Source organism: Brassica rapa, chromosome A02 (assembly GCF_000309985.2).
Source record: "Brassica rapa cultivar Chiifu-401-42 chromosome A02, CAAS_Brap_v3.01, whole genome shotgun sequence".
In the NCBI taxonomy this organism is placed as follows: domain Eukaryota; kingdom Viridiplantae; phylum Streptophyta; class Magnoliopsida; order Brassicales; family Brassicaceae; genus Brassica; species Brassica rapa.
The window spans coordinates 1,418,943-1,439,453 of NC_024796.2; the positions used below are offsets into that span (position 1 = coordinate 1,418,943).

Genomic DNA, 20,511 nt, shown 5'->3' on the forward strand with positions numbered 1-20,511 from the left:
GAATTACCTTTTTTTTTTTTTACTTTTTAAGTTTTAACTTTAAAGTTCACTTTTCTGATTTAACCTATGTTGAAAGTTCTATAAATTCATTTTTTTATTTACAGAAAATATTATATATTCTTGAAATGTAGTTAATTATTTATATTTTTTGAACCCTCTATAATACTGAGAAACAAAAGTATATCATCATTTTCAACCTCGGATCATAATGCAATCAACATAATGAATTTGAATATATGTAAATATGTTATAGACTTATAGGGTTGTTTTCGTTTTCTATTTATGTGTAGACATATACAAATATTATTTCTGCTGTTCAAAAAAATTATTAATATTTAACAGGAAGCAAATTCTAAAAAAAACAATCTATATATATAAAAAATTGTTGGTCTCACTCCTGCTTTGCCACGTGGAAAGTCGATGTTTGATAGGCCGACACGTGTCCCTCTCTTCGGGATACTCTGCGTTTCATTAAGTAACCAGCGACATTTATTGGGCTTAGTTGAGTTTGGTCTTTACGCTTTACTCAAGTGACCGAGCCCAATATTGAGTAACCTTTATCTCCTCTACCGTGTCTGATCGAAATTTAGGGTTCTTCTATTGGTGGATTCGATTACGCCGGTCGAGATTCTTCTTCATTAGTCGAAAAAATGCTTCTGTTTCATCCCATTTAACCTCTTCTTAACTCGAACAACCACTATATAGCCATCAATGTGAAGTTCTGTCTTGCGAGTCTGGTTTTCCTCCTCTGAAAACCATCACCTCAATCCCTCAAAACCAACCATTAAATTTATTTTCTGAGAACTGGCTAGCGCATCAATTTTCCTTTCTGATTTGAAGACCGGACGATGCTCCTCCACCGTTGAATTGCGGTTGATCCGTTTCTGGGAGGCCAGGAACGTCTTGAGGCGGTGGCGAACTCAGGGGAGTGGATAAGCTCATACTGGATTCACAGGTTGTTATGTATCATAGCTTGCGTTCATAATTTTAATTTTTTTTCCGGCGTGTTAAATCCGCCTTATCAAGTTTTTCTATTTAGATATTTGTTTGACGTTTTATAAATGAGGAATATTTAGTCCGTGCGTTGATTGTTCTGTCATATTTTTTTTAATGTTTCTGTCATGTTGAATCCTTATTACCAAGTTTACTGTTTAGATTTTTGTTTGACATATTTTGAATAAGGCAATTTAAAACCGTTTGTTGATTGTTCTGTATATTCATGTGGGTTTGAGGCAACCATTGCTGCGACTTGCTTGCTTGGAAAGCCTGCAATGATAATCATGACATACCAGAAGATGTAGATATACCATTGTATATCGAACCTTCAACTTGATCACTTTTTGACGGTTGTAACAACTATAAACGCAAGACGGGTCAAAGCAGAGATTATATGCACACTCATCATGAAGTACGCAGAGAATTGGTTGCCACTAATCGAAGATGATTTGGAAATAATACGAGGTTACAGGTCAGGAAACATTGAGTTGCAGTTCAGTGTTGAACGAGAGAGAACGGAGGAAAGAAGTTTAGGATGTTAAGAACAAAAGTGAATCATAGAAAGCTTAGTAAGTGTGCTTCATACACAACCTGGAACAGTACCATGCCAGTTTCTGTTGAGGTTACTGAATCAACTTTATAAATGTAGAAATGATCATTTTTTAATGCAAACGATGAATGTAAAGCTATGGTTACTGCAGCTATGCTCGCATATTTCGATGGTGACTAACGGCGAAGCGCAGCAGAGGATCTTATATACCAAATAAGTCAATAAGAAGATGGCACAAAGAGAAAAAAGAAAGTAATGATCAAGAAAACAATTACCAAAAAGTCTCTAAAAGCTTCTGGACATCTGATTTATCTGGGAATGCTTCTAAGGATCTGCTGCTAATGCATAAAGTAATTTTTACTTTCTATAAAATAATTTACAATCTTTTATGTTCGTTTGTTTTCCTTTTGCGACAACTGAGGACTTTTTTGCTGTCCACTTGCAAACTTCTTGCACATATTGTTGTACGGTGATGGTATCTTGAATTGTTGTATGCAGTCGGTGCAAATACTGTCAGATTTGTGATAAGTGAGAGCTCCTCCTTTCTCTTTTGCTCTTTGATTTTTATAATATTTTTTGTTGTTGTTGTATCGTACATGAGAATATTACTGATTAAAAAAATGTTATCCTCCCTTTCAGGTCTTATGAAGCTAAACAGAGGCGTGAAGACATGAAGACATCCTGTTAATTTCAATGATACACGTACATTATAAACCGATGTCGAAATATATTGAAATTTTTTGTAATGCTCAGGTTTAATTATTAAAATATGATATTTTTACTAATTAGAGTTACATTTCTCAAATATATTGTTTTAAATATAAACAAAAGTAGGTTAAATTTATATTTTCACATACACAACAATTCTGAAAACTCATTAAAATTTGCTAAAAATAAACGTAGTTATTATTATAAATTAGAGTTATAAACCCGCGCTCAGTATATATATATTTTTAAATATAATCCATTAGAGATTCAAAGTAATCCTTTGCTTTATGATCCATTAAATATAATCCTTAGGTTTATGATTCATTAGAGATTCAAAGTAACAAAATAAATTCGCTTTTCAGTTTTGAAAAGAGAATTATGAGTTAAAAATGAGATATTACTATCCAATATTCATATATGTATCTCTATCCTCAATGTAAAACATAATATCTAACTATTACAAAACATTTATATATAAAAAGATTAATATATTTTTTTTGTCAAAAGGTTAATATATTTTTATGAGATTATTAAAATATCATCATATATATAGATGTTTTTTTAATGCCACTGTAAAAAACGTATTTTATTTATTTATTCCATAAAAAATATTAACAGTTAGCCATTAAACTAAATTATTTTAACAAAACAATTAAACAACCACAAAATGAAGCTCACGGAGTTGTTATAATGGAGTTGTGATAATCAGTGGCAGATCTAGAATATTTTTATAGTGGGGACATATATTATTTAAATATAAAATAAAAATACTTATTACAATTATTTGTTCATATAAAACATATTCTGTTCAAATTTTGTTAAATAAGAACTATTATTGCATAAACAAAATTTTGAGAATATATATATATATATATATATATATATATATATATATATATAGTTTAAAATTTATTTTCTATTATAATATATTTTTTTAATTTTTAATATCATTAAAGTAAATATACATTCTGAGAAATATTTACATAATAGATAATTAAATTAAATGATTAAAATAAAACTTGGTAAAAAGAATATGCGAGAAAAAAATGGAAGAGTATGCGAGCAATATATCATAGGACATACCGACATAGATTCAAAAATATGTGGAAATCATTAAAATAATGACATTTATGGGAGAGGTAAATTAGGAAATAGTTTTATGATTTATGTTGGAAAGAAAAAAAGTTTAAAACAAAACAAGATCGAATTAAAAACGTGACTAAACCATAAATGAACGGGGCAAAGACTTTTAGTTAGTGGGGGCAGTAGCCAATAACGCCAGCTTTAAAAATTTTATTCTGGTAACATATTCAATATTTTTAAAATTTCACTGTGGGCAGCTGCCCCCTCCCTGCTTCATGTAGATCCGCCCATGGTTATAATATATATTAGCCGACCATTTTTTCATTGAAACTGTACTCACACAAAAAAATTACACCAGTATTATATAATATTAAACCTTTTCAGATTAGATGTCGTTCTAATTTTTTCACATTAATTAAGAAAAATGTTAAATGTTCCGTTTAATCGTTTACCCCTATTTAGTTATTTAAAATTTATTAATTCTTTTCTACTATTATGTAAGGATTAAACAAAATTAACACATATTAATTTGAAAGCATACAACCTCACTCACACCACATCTAATTTTTCATGCGGTTGACCTCTGGTAATCATTTCCTCGCACACATCATTTAGTAAAGCAAACAACACTTACACATATGAGTTCCAAAGCAAATCTAACACACTACCAATAAGAGCTACACCATATTTTCCCCAAACATCTTAACAACCATAAACATTATTATACATTTTTTTTCATATCCTAACATAAAACACATGCAAAGAAAACATACAATAATATAGACATATACATCATATGTAAATCATATCCCGCCCGTAGGGCGGGCCGATCCTAGTTATTAATATTTATGTGTATATATAATTCTAAAGTTTGGTATTCAATATTTAATCCTAAAAATAAAGGGCAAACTAAGAATGAAATCTGTAACAGACTAAGAAGTTTTATAGCATAATAGCCTAGTTGAATAATTAATGTGCATTGGATATAATTAACTATTATCTTTGAACTAATAATTTATATGCATTGAATATAATCAATAGTATTATCTTTGAATTTCTTACCCAAAAAGAACCAACTGTTTAGACCACCTTGTGAATTATAAATCTATTACGCATGCAGGCTAAAAATTAACCCGGATTATAGGGGTGATCCTTTCCTTCCTCTCTAAGATTACAAACGAACTCTTGATTTGCCTCATTTCGTTTGAGTTTTCGATAGATGATTCAGTGTGGTATTGTGATTAAATGTGACAAAATCTATAAATAATAATCGCTCAATTCAAATAATAAAAATGAAGGATGTGTGACAGAGCACACATTATAACCAAGTCTTTATAATGTCATAACTAAAAATAAGCGGTCTCAACAAGAGAACTCCATAGTTACTCACAAGATAAAAGCAAACTCTTAACTAAAAATGATAGGGGTGTTAGATACGGGTGAACATTATGACCAATGCGCCGCTGATTGCAAGTGACAAGACAGAGATTGAAGATCCATGGTTACTATGAGAAGGGCTTGGAGCTGGAGCAGAATTTGAACCTGGTCCCGATCCATTTAGTGGTCTAGCAGCAGGAACTGGAGCTGTTACAAAAAAAAAAACATAGTAGACGATAGTCAAAACACATAGTCAAAGTTGATACATCAACATGCATTAACACCATTTTTATCGTAATGTCTATTGACTTTACAGTTCCCCTACTTTATTGTTATAATAAAGTGAAACAAAACATGCTTCAAGCAAGAGAAGTCCAAAGATCCAAAGCGTGAAAAAATCAGAAATTTCACAAACCATGAAAATAAATAACAATGGTAAAAAAAAAAAAGAAATTTGATTATTAATCCAAAAGTAAATATTTTCAGATGGCATGCAAAATAAAATTAAAAAAGACCAAAGAAACTAAAGATTGATTTACGATGAAATCAACAAAGAGAAAGAGAATATACCTGGCGCACTAGCAGGGGGTTTAGCAAACACTGCAACACAACAACAACAACAACAACAAAGATCTCTGTTAGAGAAGAGCACAAGATCTAACCAAAAATATTATATACAACAACAACAACAACAAAAGATCACGGTTAGAGGAGAGCAATAGATCTAACCTCATTTATATACAACAAGAACAACTACAAAAGATCTTCTGAGAGATGATGAAGAAAAATCTTACATGCACAAGCAGGCATGGGAGGAGCTTTGAGTTGGCAAGCATCGGGAAGAGTACCGGCTTTAGTGAGGTTCAGATTGATTCCCGCGGCGGCACTGCTCTTCAACCCTTCGCACAGACATTCAGCTTTCGTGTCGAGCACGGTTTTGATAACAGAGCAACACGCGGTCTCGGGCTTCTCCACTTGACTACCGATCGTCACGAAAGGCAAACACTTCGTCAAGGTCATTATCATGGCGGAGCATTCGACGGACTGTGCAGTGTTTCCGTTAACAGAAAGAGAGGAAACAAAGAGGAAGAGGAGGAGGAGAGGAAGCGCGGCGGAGAAGAGGGCCATTGTTTGATTATCTGTTGTTGTTGTTTTAACTCGTCTGATCACTTAGAGAGAAATGTGTAAGAGAATGAGAAGAAGGGTAGTGTTATTTATATAGGTCTGATCTTAGGTCATGTTAAAACGGTGTAGTTTTCGCGTACGCGTTTAGTGGATTATTATGGGAATCTCAATGAAATAACTTGACCATTTTAATTTGATTTGATCCTTTAAGTTAATCAACATTTGTCATTAAAGAGTTTTATTTTGAATAATTGATTTATTACCTAAAATTGCTTTATTGGAAGAATATTGAAGTAGAAACAAAGAGAAAGTCCAAGTAAAATATATTCTTCACACGCTTTCCTTAAATTGTAGTATTTCGTTTTCAAACTTTTTTGCTATCATACCATATTCGTCGTGTATTCGTGTCAGTGCTTGCTGTATTCCAATCTTTTTATTTTGTAACTATCTTGGGTTTGAGTGTATAAATATTAATGTTTGACTACAGTAAACAACTCTTTTAAAAATATATACATAGCTGTAAGTTTAGGCAAAACAACTCAAGAATATCATCATTTATGTTTTATTCTATTTAGTAATTAGCATAAATACAACAAATCCTAAAGAAAAAAATATCTAAGAATTAATTTAAGTTTGAGCTCTTTTTAGGGTTAGATAACCAAAATTTTCAGATACAATCACTTAATACCAAAAGGTAACAATAAACATATAAAATGTGAATTGTGTTTTAAAAAGAAAGTATTTAAAAAAAACATATAAAATGTGGAAAGCAAACCAAAATCCTTAGTTACTTGTAACGTACATATATATTCATTGAGAAAACAATCTGGAACATGATTGGATTACATTAAGATCCATCTTTTCACCTACGTTAGTACTAATCTGATCACCACATAGGCATAGCATAATAACTGTTTAATCAAGGTTTAACTAATTAACCTTAGAACAGTTTCGTCGAATCTCTCCATTTAAGTATTAAGTATTTTTTTAATATGTATAGACAATCCTAAAATGTCATCTAATTAAAAAGAAAAGAATATTTCGGAAAAATTATTTGTGATAAGAAAGAAAAAAAAGATTTAATAAATGTGTAAATTGAATGAAAAAATATTAAGTAATAATAAATAAATTAATAAATAGCTATTTTTTGTGTGGGAAAAATTAATTTGTCAGCAATGTTATATAAAGGGGTCAGCAAGATAAAAATCATAAGAAAGAAATAAATAAAATAAAATAAAATGGAACCTAAGAAGTGTGTTGATCTTCTTAGTGGAGAGAAGAAGAAGAAGAATGTGAGATGGACCACCGCGGAAGATCTCAAGTTATGGAGTTCCTCATCACATACATGGGCTGACATGGCTGCAGCAGTCCACAATGACGACATCAAAGCAGTTCGTGCGAAGTTTCTACAACTTACAACCAAGAAAAGAGTTTCTACCTGGACGAGGGATGAAGGTGATTTACTCAAGCAACTGACGCTAAAGGATAGAAAAGATCATTCCAAGCTCAAACGAATGACGCAGAAGCTTAAAAAGGGTAAGGTTCAAACGGGAAAGATGAGATGGGACTGACTTCAATCTGAAGAAGAGAAATCAAAGGAGGTGGAAGCGAGTCTTGCTGCGAGGGTGGAAGAGGAGCATCTGGAACAAGAAAGGCGAGATACGGCGGTGGTGATCCTCGACCCCTACTCTTCGTCCGACGAAGAAGATTAAAAAGATTCAATTTTTTTGTTTTTTTTTTCTTAGTTTGATTAAGAATCCGTCTATTGATTATGGTGTCATGCTAAGGATCTGTCTATTCTACCTTTTTTATTGTTGGTGTTGGTTCTTTTACAATTCTTGATAGGGTTTTCACTATCCTATTGGTTTTTTTACGATTCTTTTGATTCGAAAACAGTTTCTTGGAACTGGAATGTCTAAATAAATAATAAAAAATTTCGGAAAGACATGAAATAGGTTTGAATCCGATCTTCTCATATTCTCACTTTTGAAATGCATGATACAAATACAAGTACAACAAATTGACAAATGGATATGTATAAGTGGTTTATGTAGTTGCTTTTGGTGCAGTTTAATTTTGTTAGTTCATTGTGAACTATTTTCACACCAGATGTTAAAAATAGTTTGTAAAATTAGCATACAAGATGTGAGACGATTGTAGTTATTGTTTACTTATATTATTAAAACTGAAGTACTTTTTAAAACAACTCTTCTTTCATTTTAATAATTCCAATTGACGCCACTGAACTAATGACTATTAATTAGTTAACCACAAATAAATTATTATATTATTTTTATACAAATATTATATATTAAAAATCAAACAAAAATCCATATGAATGGATATTTGTACAATCACTATATTTTGTGTTGTGAATAAATTGTATGTCTATTTTACTAAAACAAACACACATACGATCAAACTCTAGTAATTATTATACAGAATGTAAAAGCCTATTTGAGACGAGAGACTGCTAGAGAATCACTTATACGAAACAAGGAAGTTGTTGCAGGTAACTAAAACTAATCTCAGACTATGGATTTTATTAGAATCTCTTCATTATTTAATCTTCGGTATCACACTTAGAAACTTGTTCTTGATCAGTAACCAACAAAATACTGCTTTTAATGTTCCAAATGTCAAAGATTGGTCGCATCTAAATGGTCAATAATGACATTTAGGCTTATTTTATTGTCACATATTACTTCAAATACACTGTTTCTGTTGATGGTTTTGGAGAGTAACATATGGTTAACTATCACTGCAGATTTCAAGCAGGCATTGGTCGGTCCTTGGAGCCCAAAACAAGACGGCAAAGAATGCTGAGACACGACCCAAAAACTCACGAGTTAGATAGAAATTAGAAACTGATTTTATTGCGGCAGCTAGAGAATGGGAATCAGGACAGCTAGAGAATGGACACACTTTCCAGAGCTATTGCGGCAGCTAGAGAATGCGAATCAGGAGGACCCCTGCCCCTGTAACACAGATGGAGAACTCTACTATCTTACGATCTGATGCAGCGTGGCGAGTGGACTCGATGACTGCAGGTCTGGGCTGGATCATCACTAGACAAGGTGAATCACTCAGCTTTTCCGAATTATGCAGCAGGTTCACTCACCATTAATGGGAGAAGCTTTAGCAATGAGTTCGGCCTTGCTTAAGTGCAAGGAGTTGGGGATCTGACAGATCAAATGTGAGTCGGACTCAAGACTTCTGATAAACAGCAATGTGGCAATATGTTTTCAAGGACGCAAGAAAGGAGAACCACCAAGCATTCGAGCAGCTATTGATCGAGAGCCTGGAGAAGTTTATACGGAGAGAGGCTCAAGAACGTTCACTGGAGAGCGACGGGCACCATGATTCGGACTCGGATGAAGATTTTGCAGGTACTAGAGTTGTGATTGGTCCCAAAGGAAGCATGTACTCGATGGGGGATCCTCTTCTCTCCGAGTACATTGAGTTAAACAAACCAATCATGGAAACGAACACTTCATCTGGTCATACAAACCACCATCCCTTTGACGCGTCGTCTGACTCCTTTGTATCCGAAGCGGAGCAGAGCCTGGAGAGAGAAGTTGGCCTTCATAAACCAAGGCAAAGCATCGGGGGGTCATGTATCTACTCGGACACGGTGATATAAAAGCAAGAAAAGATTTGTGGTTCATCAAGAAGTTAGTTATTAATTACTTTTACGCATTCTTGAGGAAAAAATGCAGAAGAGGAATTGCAAATTTGAGTGTGCCCCAGCCCCATCTGATGCAGGTCGGCATGACATACATGGTTTGAGCTTCTTATTTCGAGCATAGCTTCTTTTTGGTGTCCGTAGAATTAATTATTTGTAAAAAGCCTGATGTTTCTGCATTGTAAGTGAAGAATCTGAGTCTTTCACTACTAAAATCTGTAGAGAGAATCTAGTAGAGGAAAAGATTGAAGCCTATAATGGTCAATTTCAAGAACTCCTCTTTACAATAAAGTTAAACGGAGCTTTGTGGAGTAAACTTTGTCTCCATGCCGCGTTGTCTTTTTTTAACGTCCATAGTTTTGAGTACCTCTCCGGTAAGCAAATGCAATTATTCTAGGTGCACAAGGAGAAGAAACAAATCACAGTCTATGTTTAAGCAACCAAAGATATACAACTATAATTTATTTACAAGAAGAGTTGGTTATTCAAGAGTATTAATCCAAACAAAAAAGTGTAATAAGGAAGACAATAGTGTTTATAACAAATAAACAAAAGAAATTGCACAAATCTTACATTTACTGTTTTGAAATTTGCAAAACTCAAATCCATTAGTCGGTAAAGTTGTCTGATTAAACTTTATGGTACTTAACGAAGCAATATACTAGGCCCAAACGAATAATTAGTTTGGCCTAATAATCCAATTAAACAATTTCATTATGGTCTAATCTGGTACAATTCTTCAGTTATGTACTATCAGTTCATTTTGGCTTATTGGAAGCGCATTATGTACCGTATAATGGAAGCACTTGAAATTCTCGGTGCCTATTTCAAAGATATTTCCTTCTCAGCTCAGAAGAAAGAAATATAATGGAGAGAAAAGTTATCGTGGATATTAGAGAGAAAGGGAGAACAATATCAGGTGGACTAATGAGCAAGACTTGAAGTTATGGTCTCATGATAGGCTTTCCTTACCAAATTGGGTACTTAACGAAGTAATACACTAGGCCCAAACGAATAATTAGCTAGGCCTAATAATCCAATTAAACCAGTTCATTATGGTCTAATCCGGTACAATTCTTCAGTTATGTACTATCAGTTCATTTTAGCTTATTGGAAGCGCATTATGTACCGTATAATGGAAGCACTTGAAATTTTCGGTGGCTATTTCTTTCCTTCTCAGTTCAGAAGAAAGTAAGATAATGGAGAGAAAGGTTAGCGTGAATATTGGAGAGAAAGGGGAACAATATCAGGTGGACTAATGAGCAAGACTTGAAGTTACGGTCTCATGGTAGGCTTCCCTTACCAAATTGGGTACTTAATGAAGTAATTAATACACTAGACCCAAACGAATAATTAGCTAATCCTAATAATCCAATTAAACCAGTTCATTATGGTCTTATCCGGTACAATTCTTCAGTTATGTACTATCAGTTCATTTTGGTTTATTGGAAGCGTATTATGTACCGTATAATGAAAGCACTTGAAATTTTCGGTGCCTTTTTCAAAGATCTTTCCTTCTCAGTTCAGAAGAAAGAAAGATACTGGAGAGAAAGGTTAGCGTGAATATTAGAGAGAAAGAGGAAAACTATCAGGTGGACTAATGAGCAAGACTTGAAGTTATGGTCTCATGGTAGGCTTCCCTTACCAAATTGGGAAGATATTGCGGTGGAAGTGGGATGTGGCAACGTGTCAGCAGTTCTTACAAGGTTTTTTGAGCTCACAAGTAAGAGACGTGTGTCAAGATGGACTAAGGAGGAAGACGATGCCCTTACCAACGATTCATAAGAAAGAAAAAAACATGGTATGAAAGAATCATGTTGATCTTGGAGAGAAGAAAGCAAGCTGGACAACAAGGATGATCTTTTGTTATGGTGTCATACTAAGGATCTATCTATTGATTGTGAAGAACTAGCCGAGAAAGTGGGACACAGTACGTCTGTAGTGCGTAAGAGGTTTGATGATATGACGAGGAAGAAACATGTGTCTAAGTGGACGAATGAAGAAGACGACACCCTAAGGAAGATGATGGTGGAAGAAAGAAAAGATCACTCCATACTTAATACTATGGCTCATAAAATGAAAAAAAGGCAAGATCGAGTGTGGAGAGCAATGGGATTGGTAGAAGTTGGACGAAGAAAAAGCAAGGCGGTTTCAAGAAGAACTGGCGAACAAGGCTGACGACGATCTTGAGGGACTTGAAGAACATAGTTTGTGGGTGGAAGAAGAACAAAGCTTGAAAAAACTTGTTGAAGCATAAGAGGAAGAGGAACACATAGAGACGGGGTGAAACTTGTTGATTATTCTTCGTTTGATGAAGAAGAAGCTTAAAAGATTCTATTTTTTTCTTTTGATTGTTGGTGTTGGTTCTTTTACAATTCTTGATATGGTTTTCACTTTCTTGTTGGTTCTTTTACGTTTTGGAATTTGAATGTATAAATAAATAATAAGTTTTCCGGGAAAGACAAATAGGTTTGAATCTGATCTTCTCATATTCTCACTTTTTAAATGCATGATAAAAGTACAAGTACAACAAAGTGACAAATAAATATGTCGAAGTGGGTTATGTAGTTGCTTTTGGTGTAGTTTAATTTTGCTAGTCCATTGTGTACTATTTTCACACCGGATGTTGATCAAAGTCGGACAAAAAATAGTTTGTAAAAATAGTTTGGATTTAAAGTTTTTAATTGTTTATTTATATTATTAAAACTGAAGTATTTTTTAGAACAACTCTTATTTCATCCTAATAATTACAGTTACACCACTGAATTAATGACTATTACTTAATTAACCACAAATAAATTATTATATTATTTTTATCCAAATTTAATTAACTAACCAAACGTATCAAATTTACAATTAGTTTCTAACTGGATTGTTCTATAACCAAATTTTACAATAAAATTTAAAAAAAATTATTTAAAATATGACTACAAACTTTAAATGTTATATATTCATGTGTATTATTATTTCATTTCACATAAAAAATAGAAACTATAGATATTTTTAATAAAACATATAAAGTTATTTTCCAAATATATGTTAAATAGTGCAATGATTAATATAGTTCACACATGTACTTGAATTACAAGAATACAACAAATAAATTTCAATTTAATATTTTCTCAAAAATAAATATATGAGTTTATTTTATTTGGCATAAAAAAAACTTAGAGACATATCTATCTATCTTATTAAAACAGAAATACATTTAATTTTGAAAATGCAGATTTATTAGTATACATAAAGATAATAATTAGTATTAATTTATAAAATACATAAACATACTAATTGGTGTTTTAATTTATAAATAAATACGTCATAAATGGTTACTATATTTAAAAATTACTAATTGACAAATATGTTATATAAAATATTATTTTGATTGGTTTTGTATCCAACTGTAATATGAAAAATCAACAAATCACACGCAATTAAAAATTTGTCAATCTATTACAAATATTATATATTGCAAATCGAAGAAACATCCATATGAATGCATATTTGTACAATCATTACATTTTTGTGTTCCGAAGAAATTGTATGTCTATTTTATAAAAACAAACACCAGTGCAGATCAAACCTAGTCATTATTATAAGAGTAGACAAATGGTTTTAGTTAGTGTTTATACAGAATGTAAAGTAAAGATTTTTTTTAATTATTCAGTTCATGATTAAACCTCTAAGAGATTATAGTGATTTTATGTTTTATTTAATTATGGTTACATATGTACAGACTGGCATCGAACCTATTACCTCTAAATTTCTCAATCGATAGGGTGTTTTATACAAATATATAAAATCGTAAATGTCCTTTGCTGTAATAACGTAAGTTATACGTTCGGACAATAAGTCACGTTTATTTTGGGTTTCCGACATAACTGAAACAGCTTCGTCTCTCTTCCGTTTCATCACCACGCCTTTCTTCTCCTCTGTTTCATTTCGATATTTTTTTTTTGTGAAAAAATGTTTGATCATCTGAAACTGTTGCGATGCTTCAGCTTCACGGCATCGCGCGATTGGTTATTCAAACAATCATTCTTAAACGCCGGTCTCTGCTCCGTCACCACCGATCTCTCCCACGACAATCCCCTCTCATCAACGTCAATGCACTGTTGGATCCCTAAATCTCCAAACCGATCCAAACCTAACCTCCTCCTCCTCCACGGCTTCGGAGCCAACGCAATGTGGCAATACGGCGAACACCTCCGAGCTTTCACGGGCCGGTTCAACGTCTACGTCCCTGACCTCCTCTTCTTCGGTTTATCTTCCACGTCAGAACCGAACCGGTCCGAATCTTTCCAGGCTCAATGTCTGATGAGGCTAATGGAAGCGCACGGTGTCCAGAGGACGAGCATTGTCGGGATCAGCTACGGTGGATTCGTTGGGTACAGTTTAGCGGCGCAGTTTCCAGAGAAAGTGGAGAAGATTGTGCTATGCTGCGCCGGGGTTTGCCTTGAGGAGAAAGATATGGAGGATGGATTGTTTAAGGTTCCGAATTGTTGCAAACTGCAGAAAATTGCAGGTTTTCTTCATGTTACTCTTGTTCTGTTTTTGATCTTGTTCTGTTTTTGATCTTGTTCAAAGAAAAGAAAACAGAGGAATATTTTTGTGTAGAACGTATGAGTGAGAGGTAGTAGAAGATAGAGAGAGATGAAGTAGAAAACTGATTTCTTACTTACTTAAATTACACAAGAGGACCATTACATATTTATACAGAGAACAAGAATTCTCTAGATCTTTCTCCATTTATCTTATTATTAACTTATTACTCTCTTTTCCCACGTTTTATTTGTGTGGTTTGAGAACAAATAGGCATTATTCAACACTCCCTCTTGCCTTTTTGTTCCTCAAACCAAGTTGAACACGAAACCTTTCAAAAGGCTGTCCTCCCAATGCCTTAGTGAGTGTATCAGCCAGCTGCTCTTCACTCTTGCAATATTCCAGCTTGATGTCTCCATTTTTCACAGATTCTCTAACAAAGTGATACTTGATTTGAATGTGCTTGGTTCTTCTATGATGGACTGGATTTTTCCCAATTGCAATGGCTGATTGACTGTCACAGTAGATAGGAACTCCCTCTTGAGTGTTGAACTTCAAATCTTCAAGCAAACGCCTTAGCCATATTGCTTGATTTGTTGCTGCACACAAAGCCATGTATTCTGCCTCAGCGGTGGATTGAGCGATAGTGTCTTGCTTGCTGGTTTTCCATGAGAATATTGCAGACCCAATACTAAAGCAATATCCAGTTGTTGACTTTAGATCTTCTTTGCATCCTCCCCAATCACTATCTGAATATCCAACAAGCTTTGGCTCCTTGACTGCAGAAAACATCAATCCTATATCAGCTGTCCCTTTGATGTATCTGAGAACTCTCTTTGCCTCCTTGAAATGCTTGGCTTTAGGTTCCTTCAGATACCTAGACAAATAAGATGCAGAGAACATCAGATCAGGTCGAGTAGCTGTTAGATACAGCAGACCTCCCACAAGGCTCCTATAAGTTTTAGAATCAGCAAGTTCTTCTTCTTCATCTTGAATCTTGCCTTGAGGTGCCAATGGTGTTCTCATGATCTTGCATTCTTTCATGTTGAACTTCTCCAGCAGCTTCTTTGCATAGCATTCTTGGGATAGAAAAATTCCTTCTTCACTCTGCACAATCTCCATTCCCAAGAAATAGTTCAACAGTCCTAGATCAGACATCTCAAATTCATTCTTCATTGCCATCTTGAAATCATCCACCATTTTCTTATCGTCTCCAGTGACAATAAGATCGTCCACATAGATGCACACCACCAAAATCTTTCCATGAGCTTCTTTTGTGTATAAGGCATGATCATTGTCGCTTCTCTTAAAGTTTTCTCGCAAGAAAAACTCATCAATTCTGCTGTACCATGTTCTAGGTGCCTGCTTTAAACCATAAAGAGCTTTGTGTAGACGAAGAACATAGTCGCCCTTTCCTTCTTCTTCAAACCCAGGTGGTTGCTCAGCATATATCTCTTCTTCTAGCTTTCCATTTAGAAAAGCAGACTTGACATCAAGTTGAAATAATTCCCATTTTCTTTGAGCAGCAACAGCAAGAAGTAATCTGATAGTTCCATGTCTTGAAACTGGGGCAAAAGTCTCCAAATAATCAACTCCATACTGCTGAGTAAACCCCTTAGCCACCAACCTTGCTTTGTGCTTCACAACATCTCCTTTTGCATTTTTTTTGAGCCTGAATATCCACTTGACTTCCACCACATTTTTGTCTGCAGGTCTTTTAACCAATTGCCATGTCTGGTTCTTCTCGATCATGTGTATTTCTTCTTCCATAGCATGTCTCCACTCAGTATGCTTTACAGCTTCTTCGAATGTTGCTGGTTCTTCAAAACTCAAGTAACATCCTTCACATACTTCAGCAGATTCAACATCAACGTGTGGAGCAGTACGTAAGATATCATTCATTGATCTGGTTCTTCTATTTGGCTGGCTTGAACTGCTTTCTGGACTGTCAGGATCCAGATTAAAGGGCACCGGCTGAATGATTCTTCTCCCTCTGGATTCACCATCGCTAGAACTTGAATCACCAACCCTTAGATCTTCTTGTCTACAATCTGGTTCCAGAGATACAACAGATTGTTTGTTCACTTCTTTTTGCTTCCAGTCCCATTTGCTTCCTTCATCAAATATCACATCTCTGGAAACATCTATTTTATCTTCCTCCAGCAGATAGACTCGGTAGCCTTTAGTTTGAGAGCTGTAGCCAACAAAGATTGCTTTCTTGGACTTGTCATCCCACTTCTTTCTCTTTTCATCTGGTATGTGTACATAACATACACAACCAAACACCTTTAAATGATTCATTGATGGCTTTGTTCCATTCCAAGCTTCAAGCGGCGTCTTGTTCTCAAGTGCTTTGGTTGGAATTCTGTTCTGAATGTAAGCTGCTGTATGGACAGCTTCTGCCCAGAACTTCATTGGTAAGTCTTTAGCTTTGATCATGGCCCTTGCCATCTCCACTAGGCTTCTGTTTCTTCTTTCTGAGACACCATTTTGTTGTGGAGAATATGCTGCTGTTAACTGCCTTTCAATGCCATGATCTTCCAAAAACTTTGTAAATTCTCCAGAGCGATATTCAGATCCTCTATCTGATCTAATCTTCTTTATCTTGCAGCTAGCTTGATTTTCGACAAGGTTTTTGAACTTCTTGAAGGTTTGAAAGACTTCTGATTTTGACTTCAAGAAATAAACCCAGACCATCCTTGTTGCATCATCAATGAATGTGAGGAAATATCGGCTCCCTATGATTGATAAACTCTGCATTGGTCCACACACATCACTGTGAATCAACTCCAGTTTCTTTGTTGCTCTTGTCTCTGATTCTTTTGGAAATGAATCACGACTATGTTTGCTTAGAATACAGCTCTCGCAACCTTCCTTCTCCACCACGAACTTGGGAAGATTCAGAACCATATCCATTGACTGCAAGATCTTCAGATTTGAGTAACCAGTGTGCCCAAGCCTTTGATGCCATAATTCTGCAGCTTCATTTTTTGCCACCATTGCTGTTTCAGGGCTTGAGGACCACTTGATGGGAAAGCTCTTGTTCACCATCTCCACTTCAGCTACCTTTCTTCCAGCACCATCATGTATGATGCAACATCTTTTCTTAAAGGTGACTTGATATCCATTTTCAATCATCTGAGGGACACTTAACAGATTCTTTGCAAGTGTTGGCACAAGAAAAACATCTCGAATGATTCTCTTGCCTTTCTTTGTCATGACTTCGACGTCTCCTTTTCCTTTGGTCATCAACACAGCTCCATTACCAACTCTTATTGGAACTTTGATGTTTGTGTTGATTCTGGAGAACACCTTTTCGTTTGGAGTCATGTGATTAGTGCACCCACTATCAATGAGCCATAAGTTCTCTTCAAATGACTCTTGATCATCCTGTCTTGCGGTGAACAAGTGATTATCTTCTGCTTCTTCTTGTTGATGAGACACTTGTGCTTGTTCTGGTTTCTTGCTTCTGCATTCTCTTGAAAAGTGACCAGGCTTTCCACAGTTGTAGCATTCACTTCTACCTTTGTTTTTGTTGAAGTCTTGCTTATTTCTTCCATTCTTTAGATAGCAGACATCTTCATTGTGATTGTCTTTCTTGCAGAAGCTACACCACTTCTTCCCTTTTCCTTTATAGCTTGTCTTCCATGAGCTTGTCTTGCCATGGTCTCTGACTTTCAAGCTTCTAAAACGTGCATGAAATGCACCTTCACCATTTTCTTCATCTTCAGGGAAGAACTTCTTTTCATGAGCTTCCAAAGATCCCACCAACTCAGCAAAGGTTACTGTCTTGAGATCCTTAGTTTCTTCCATCAGTGATGACAATGGAGCATAGCTCTTGGGCATAGAAGCTAGAATTTTAACCACCAAATCAAAGTTTGATCTTCCTTCACCTAGAGCTCTCATTTGATTAGCTACAGCCTGGATTCTTTCAGAGTAAGGCTTGACCTTTTCTCCTTCCTTCATTTTCAGATTCTCAAAATCTCTTCTCAAGGCTTGTAGTCTAACCATCTTTACTTTTTCATTACCTTGATAGGAATGTTCAAGTAGCTCCCATGCTTGCTTGGCTGAGGTTGCAGAAAGAATTTTGTCAAAGACAACATCAGCTACAGCAAGTTGAATGAGTTGTAGAGCTGCTGTGTCTTTCGTCTTACGGGATCGCCAGTCTCCAAGCTCTTTTGCATAGTCAGCTCCAGACATCTCCGGTGATCTAGATGGTGGTTCAGGGAGTCCTTCTTCAACTATTTCCCAAAGCTCTCTGTTCATCAGAGTTGTCTTCATCCTAGCTGCCCAGAATTCATAGTTATTTCCTTCAAAGACAGCCACAAGTTGTGAAGATTGAAGGTTTGACGCCATGTGTGTTTCTCCTTGTTCTTTTTCTTTCCTTCTTGTTCTTTTAATTTTCTGGTTCTGTCTTGTTCTTTTCTTGTTCAGACTTGTTCAAGCTTCTTCAGTCTTATTCAACAAGGCTCCAGAGATCAGCAGTAGCTCTGATACCATGTTGCAAACTGCAGAAAATTGCAGGTTTTCTTCATGTTACTCTTGTTCTGTTTTTGATCTTGTTCTGTTTTTGATCTTGTTCAAAGAAAAGAAAACAGAGGAATATTTTTGTGTAGAACGTATGAGTGAGAGGTAGTAGAAGATAGAGAGAGATGAAGTAGAAAACTGATTTCTTACTTACTTAAATTACACAAGAGGACCATTACATATTTATACAGAGAACAAGAATTCTCTAGATCTTTCTCCATTTATCTTATTATTAACTTATTACTCTCTTTTCCCACGTTTTATTTGTGTGGTTTGAGAACAAATAGGCATTATTCAACACGAATCTTGAAGAAGCCACTGGGATTTTGATTCCTCAGACGCCGGAGAAGCTTAAGGAGCTTATAAGATTCTCTTTTGTTAAGCCGATCAAAGGTGTTCCATCGTTTTTTCTTTGGGACTTTATAGATGTAAGTTGTGTTTCTTGTTTTGTTTGCATTTTGTGGTTTTGTTTATGTTTTGTTGATTTTTGTTTTTTTGGATGCGAAGGTAATGTGTATGGAGTATGTAGAGGAGAAGAGAGATTTGATCAAATCAATACTTAAAGATCGGAGACTTTCAGATCTTCCTAGGATCAAACAGGTGCAGAAACTACACTTCTTTAGCTTTCTTTTTGCTATGTAGATGTTGAAGTTGCTGTGAAATTGTTTTTTAATGTTTGTTAAATTTAGAAATCTTTGATCATATGGGGAGAAGAAGATCAAATATTTCCACTTGAACTTGGTTATAGATTGAAAAGGTAAATTCAGAGTTAACCTTTTTTCTTACTGTGTGAAACAACAACTTCCAATTATAATGTGGTAAACAACAGACATATAGGAGACAATGCAGAGATAGTTGTGATCAAGAAGGCAGGACATGCTGTGAATTTGGAGAAGTCTAAAGAGTTCCTCAAGCACTTGAAATCTTTTCTCATTGACTCTTTGTGAACTACTGTTTTTATTTATTCTTTTTTATGTAGATTGATAACTAACTTTTCACACTATTTTTCATTACTGCATTTGGAAAGAATGGTCTATCTTTGTTATTGAAAATTCAAACATCATAGGAGGGGATTACAAACGCGATTATTTTGTTTACAACATACATTAATGATCTACCATAAGCGATTTAATCCACAACAAATAGTGGCAAAGACAACTTCATAACTAGATCTCTCTTAATGGGCTGTATCTTTGATTAATGGGTTTGAGGAAAACACTCTCGAGGAAAATGTTTATTCGATTGAGTTTTCGCTGTATAATATGTGGAGCTCGAATGATATAGGGAAGATTCCAAAAAGTTGACTCTTTTATACAAGCATGCATGACAAGAGAACTGGGACCAAACTGTGTATAGAGATTGGTTAGCCACCATGAGAAGCTGGTCGGTCGGTCGGCGGCAATATAAGACCAACGTCCCTCACAAGATTAGTGATGATTAATAAACCCAACTAATTATCCAAAAATTATGTATATATACAGTAGGGGCGGACGGAGTAAATTATAATAATATACTCATTGATTCTGTTAGGACTTTTACTTAAAAAACAGTGAAAAACCTTATGTTAAAATTTCACTAATGTTGTTGGCTTGTTGCTTAACCAATCTACTTAGTGGCACTTCTCAGGACTTTGACATACTATTTATTTATATTAATTAGGTTACAATATGTGGATTATGCCTTTTATCAACTTTTTGGCTCAGGCGTTGGTGATGTAGTTATAAGTAAAAAGGAATTAATTACGTTAACGTTGTATTGGCTGCTTGTGCGGACTAATAATTATTGAAGCTCCTGTGGTATGATAAATTGACGGTACACGTCGAATGCAGATGAATATAGTGATCAGAGGACAAGAAGATTCAACTTAAGAAGACGGACCCTTATCTAATATTTTGATTGGACTTACGTCGCTTTCCCTAGT

At 34.8% G+C, this 20,511-nt stretch overlaps 2 protein-coding genes and 1 long non-coding RNA gene across 4 annotated transcripts; 2 read left to right on the plus strand and 1 right to left on the minus strand.

Moving 5' to 3' along the window:
* The first annotated feature begins 544 nt into the window (after nucleotides 1–544).
* LOC108870835 lies at nucleotides 545–5,186 on the plus strand. 2 transcript variants are annotated; one of them, XR_004455372.1, is made up of 3 exons: nucleotides 545–1,618; nucleotides 1,698–2,074; nucleotides 2,186–5,186. It is a non-coding gene; the product is annotated as an uncharacterized LOC108870835 (long non-coding RNA). The 2 variants fall into 2 exon arrangements; XR_004455371.1 differs by having other exon boundaries at nucleotides 1,698–3,438.
* Nucleotides 4,594–6,020, minus strand: LOC103850722 (non-specific lipid-transfer protein-like protein At5g64080). Its single transcript, XM_009127509.2, has 3 exons — nucleotides 5,509–6,020; nucleotides 5,285–5,314; nucleotides 4,594–4,921 (listed from the first exon to the last, which is right to left on the minus strand). Exons 1-3 carry the CDS (start codon nucleotides 5,840–5,842, stop codon nucleotides 4,767–4,769), a joined length of 519 nt encoding a protein of 172 aa, XP_009125757.1. The 5' UTR covers nucleotides 5,843–6,020; the 3' UTR covers nucleotides 4,594–4,766.
* On the plus strand, nucleotides 6,009–19,675 carry LOC103850723 (2-hydroxy-6-oxo-2,4-heptadienoate hydrolase). Its single transcript, XM_018656356.2, has 5 exons — nucleotides 6,009–14,016; nucleotides 18,891–19,018; nucleotides 19,098–19,190; nucleotides 19,280–19,347; nucleotides 19,420–19,675. The coding sequence occupies exons 1-5, from the start codon at nucleotides 13,488–13,490 to the stop codon at nucleotides 19,535–19,537; spliced, it is 936 nt and encodes a 311-aa protein (XP_018511872.1). The 5' UTR covers nucleotides 6,009–13,487; the 3' UTR covers nucleotides 19,538–19,675.
* The last annotated feature ends 836 nt before the right edge of the window (nucleotides 19,676–20,511 follow it).

Excerpts from the sequence above, each read along its gene's own strand:
- LOC103850723 (XM_018656356.2), top strand. The coding sequence starts at position 13,488 with ATGTTTGATCATCTGAAACTGTTGCGATGCTTCAGCTTCACGGCATCG. Across the intron at positions 19,191-19,279 it reads ATCTTCCTAGGATCAAACAG|AAATCTTTGATCATATGGGG; the intron begins GTGCAGAAACTA and ends TGTTAAATTTAG. Across the intron at positions 19,348-19,419 it reads CTTGGTTATAGATTGAAAAG|ACATATAGGAGACAATGCAG; the intron begins GTAAATTCAGAG and ends GGTAAACAACAG.
- LOC103850722 (XM_009127509.2), bottom strand. The coding sequence starts at position 5,842 with ATGGCCCTCTTCTCCGCCGCGCTTCCTCTCCTCCTCCTCTTCCTCTTT. Across the intron at positions 5,315-5,508 it reads TCCCATGCCTGCTTGTGCAT|TGTTTGCTAAACCCCCTGCT; the intron begins GTAAGATTTTTC and ends GTTGTGTTGCAG. Across the intron at positions 4,922-5,284 it reads ACCCCCTGCTAGTGCGCCAG|CTCCAGTTCCTGCTGCTAGA; the intron begins GTATATTCTCTT and ends TTTTTGTAACAG.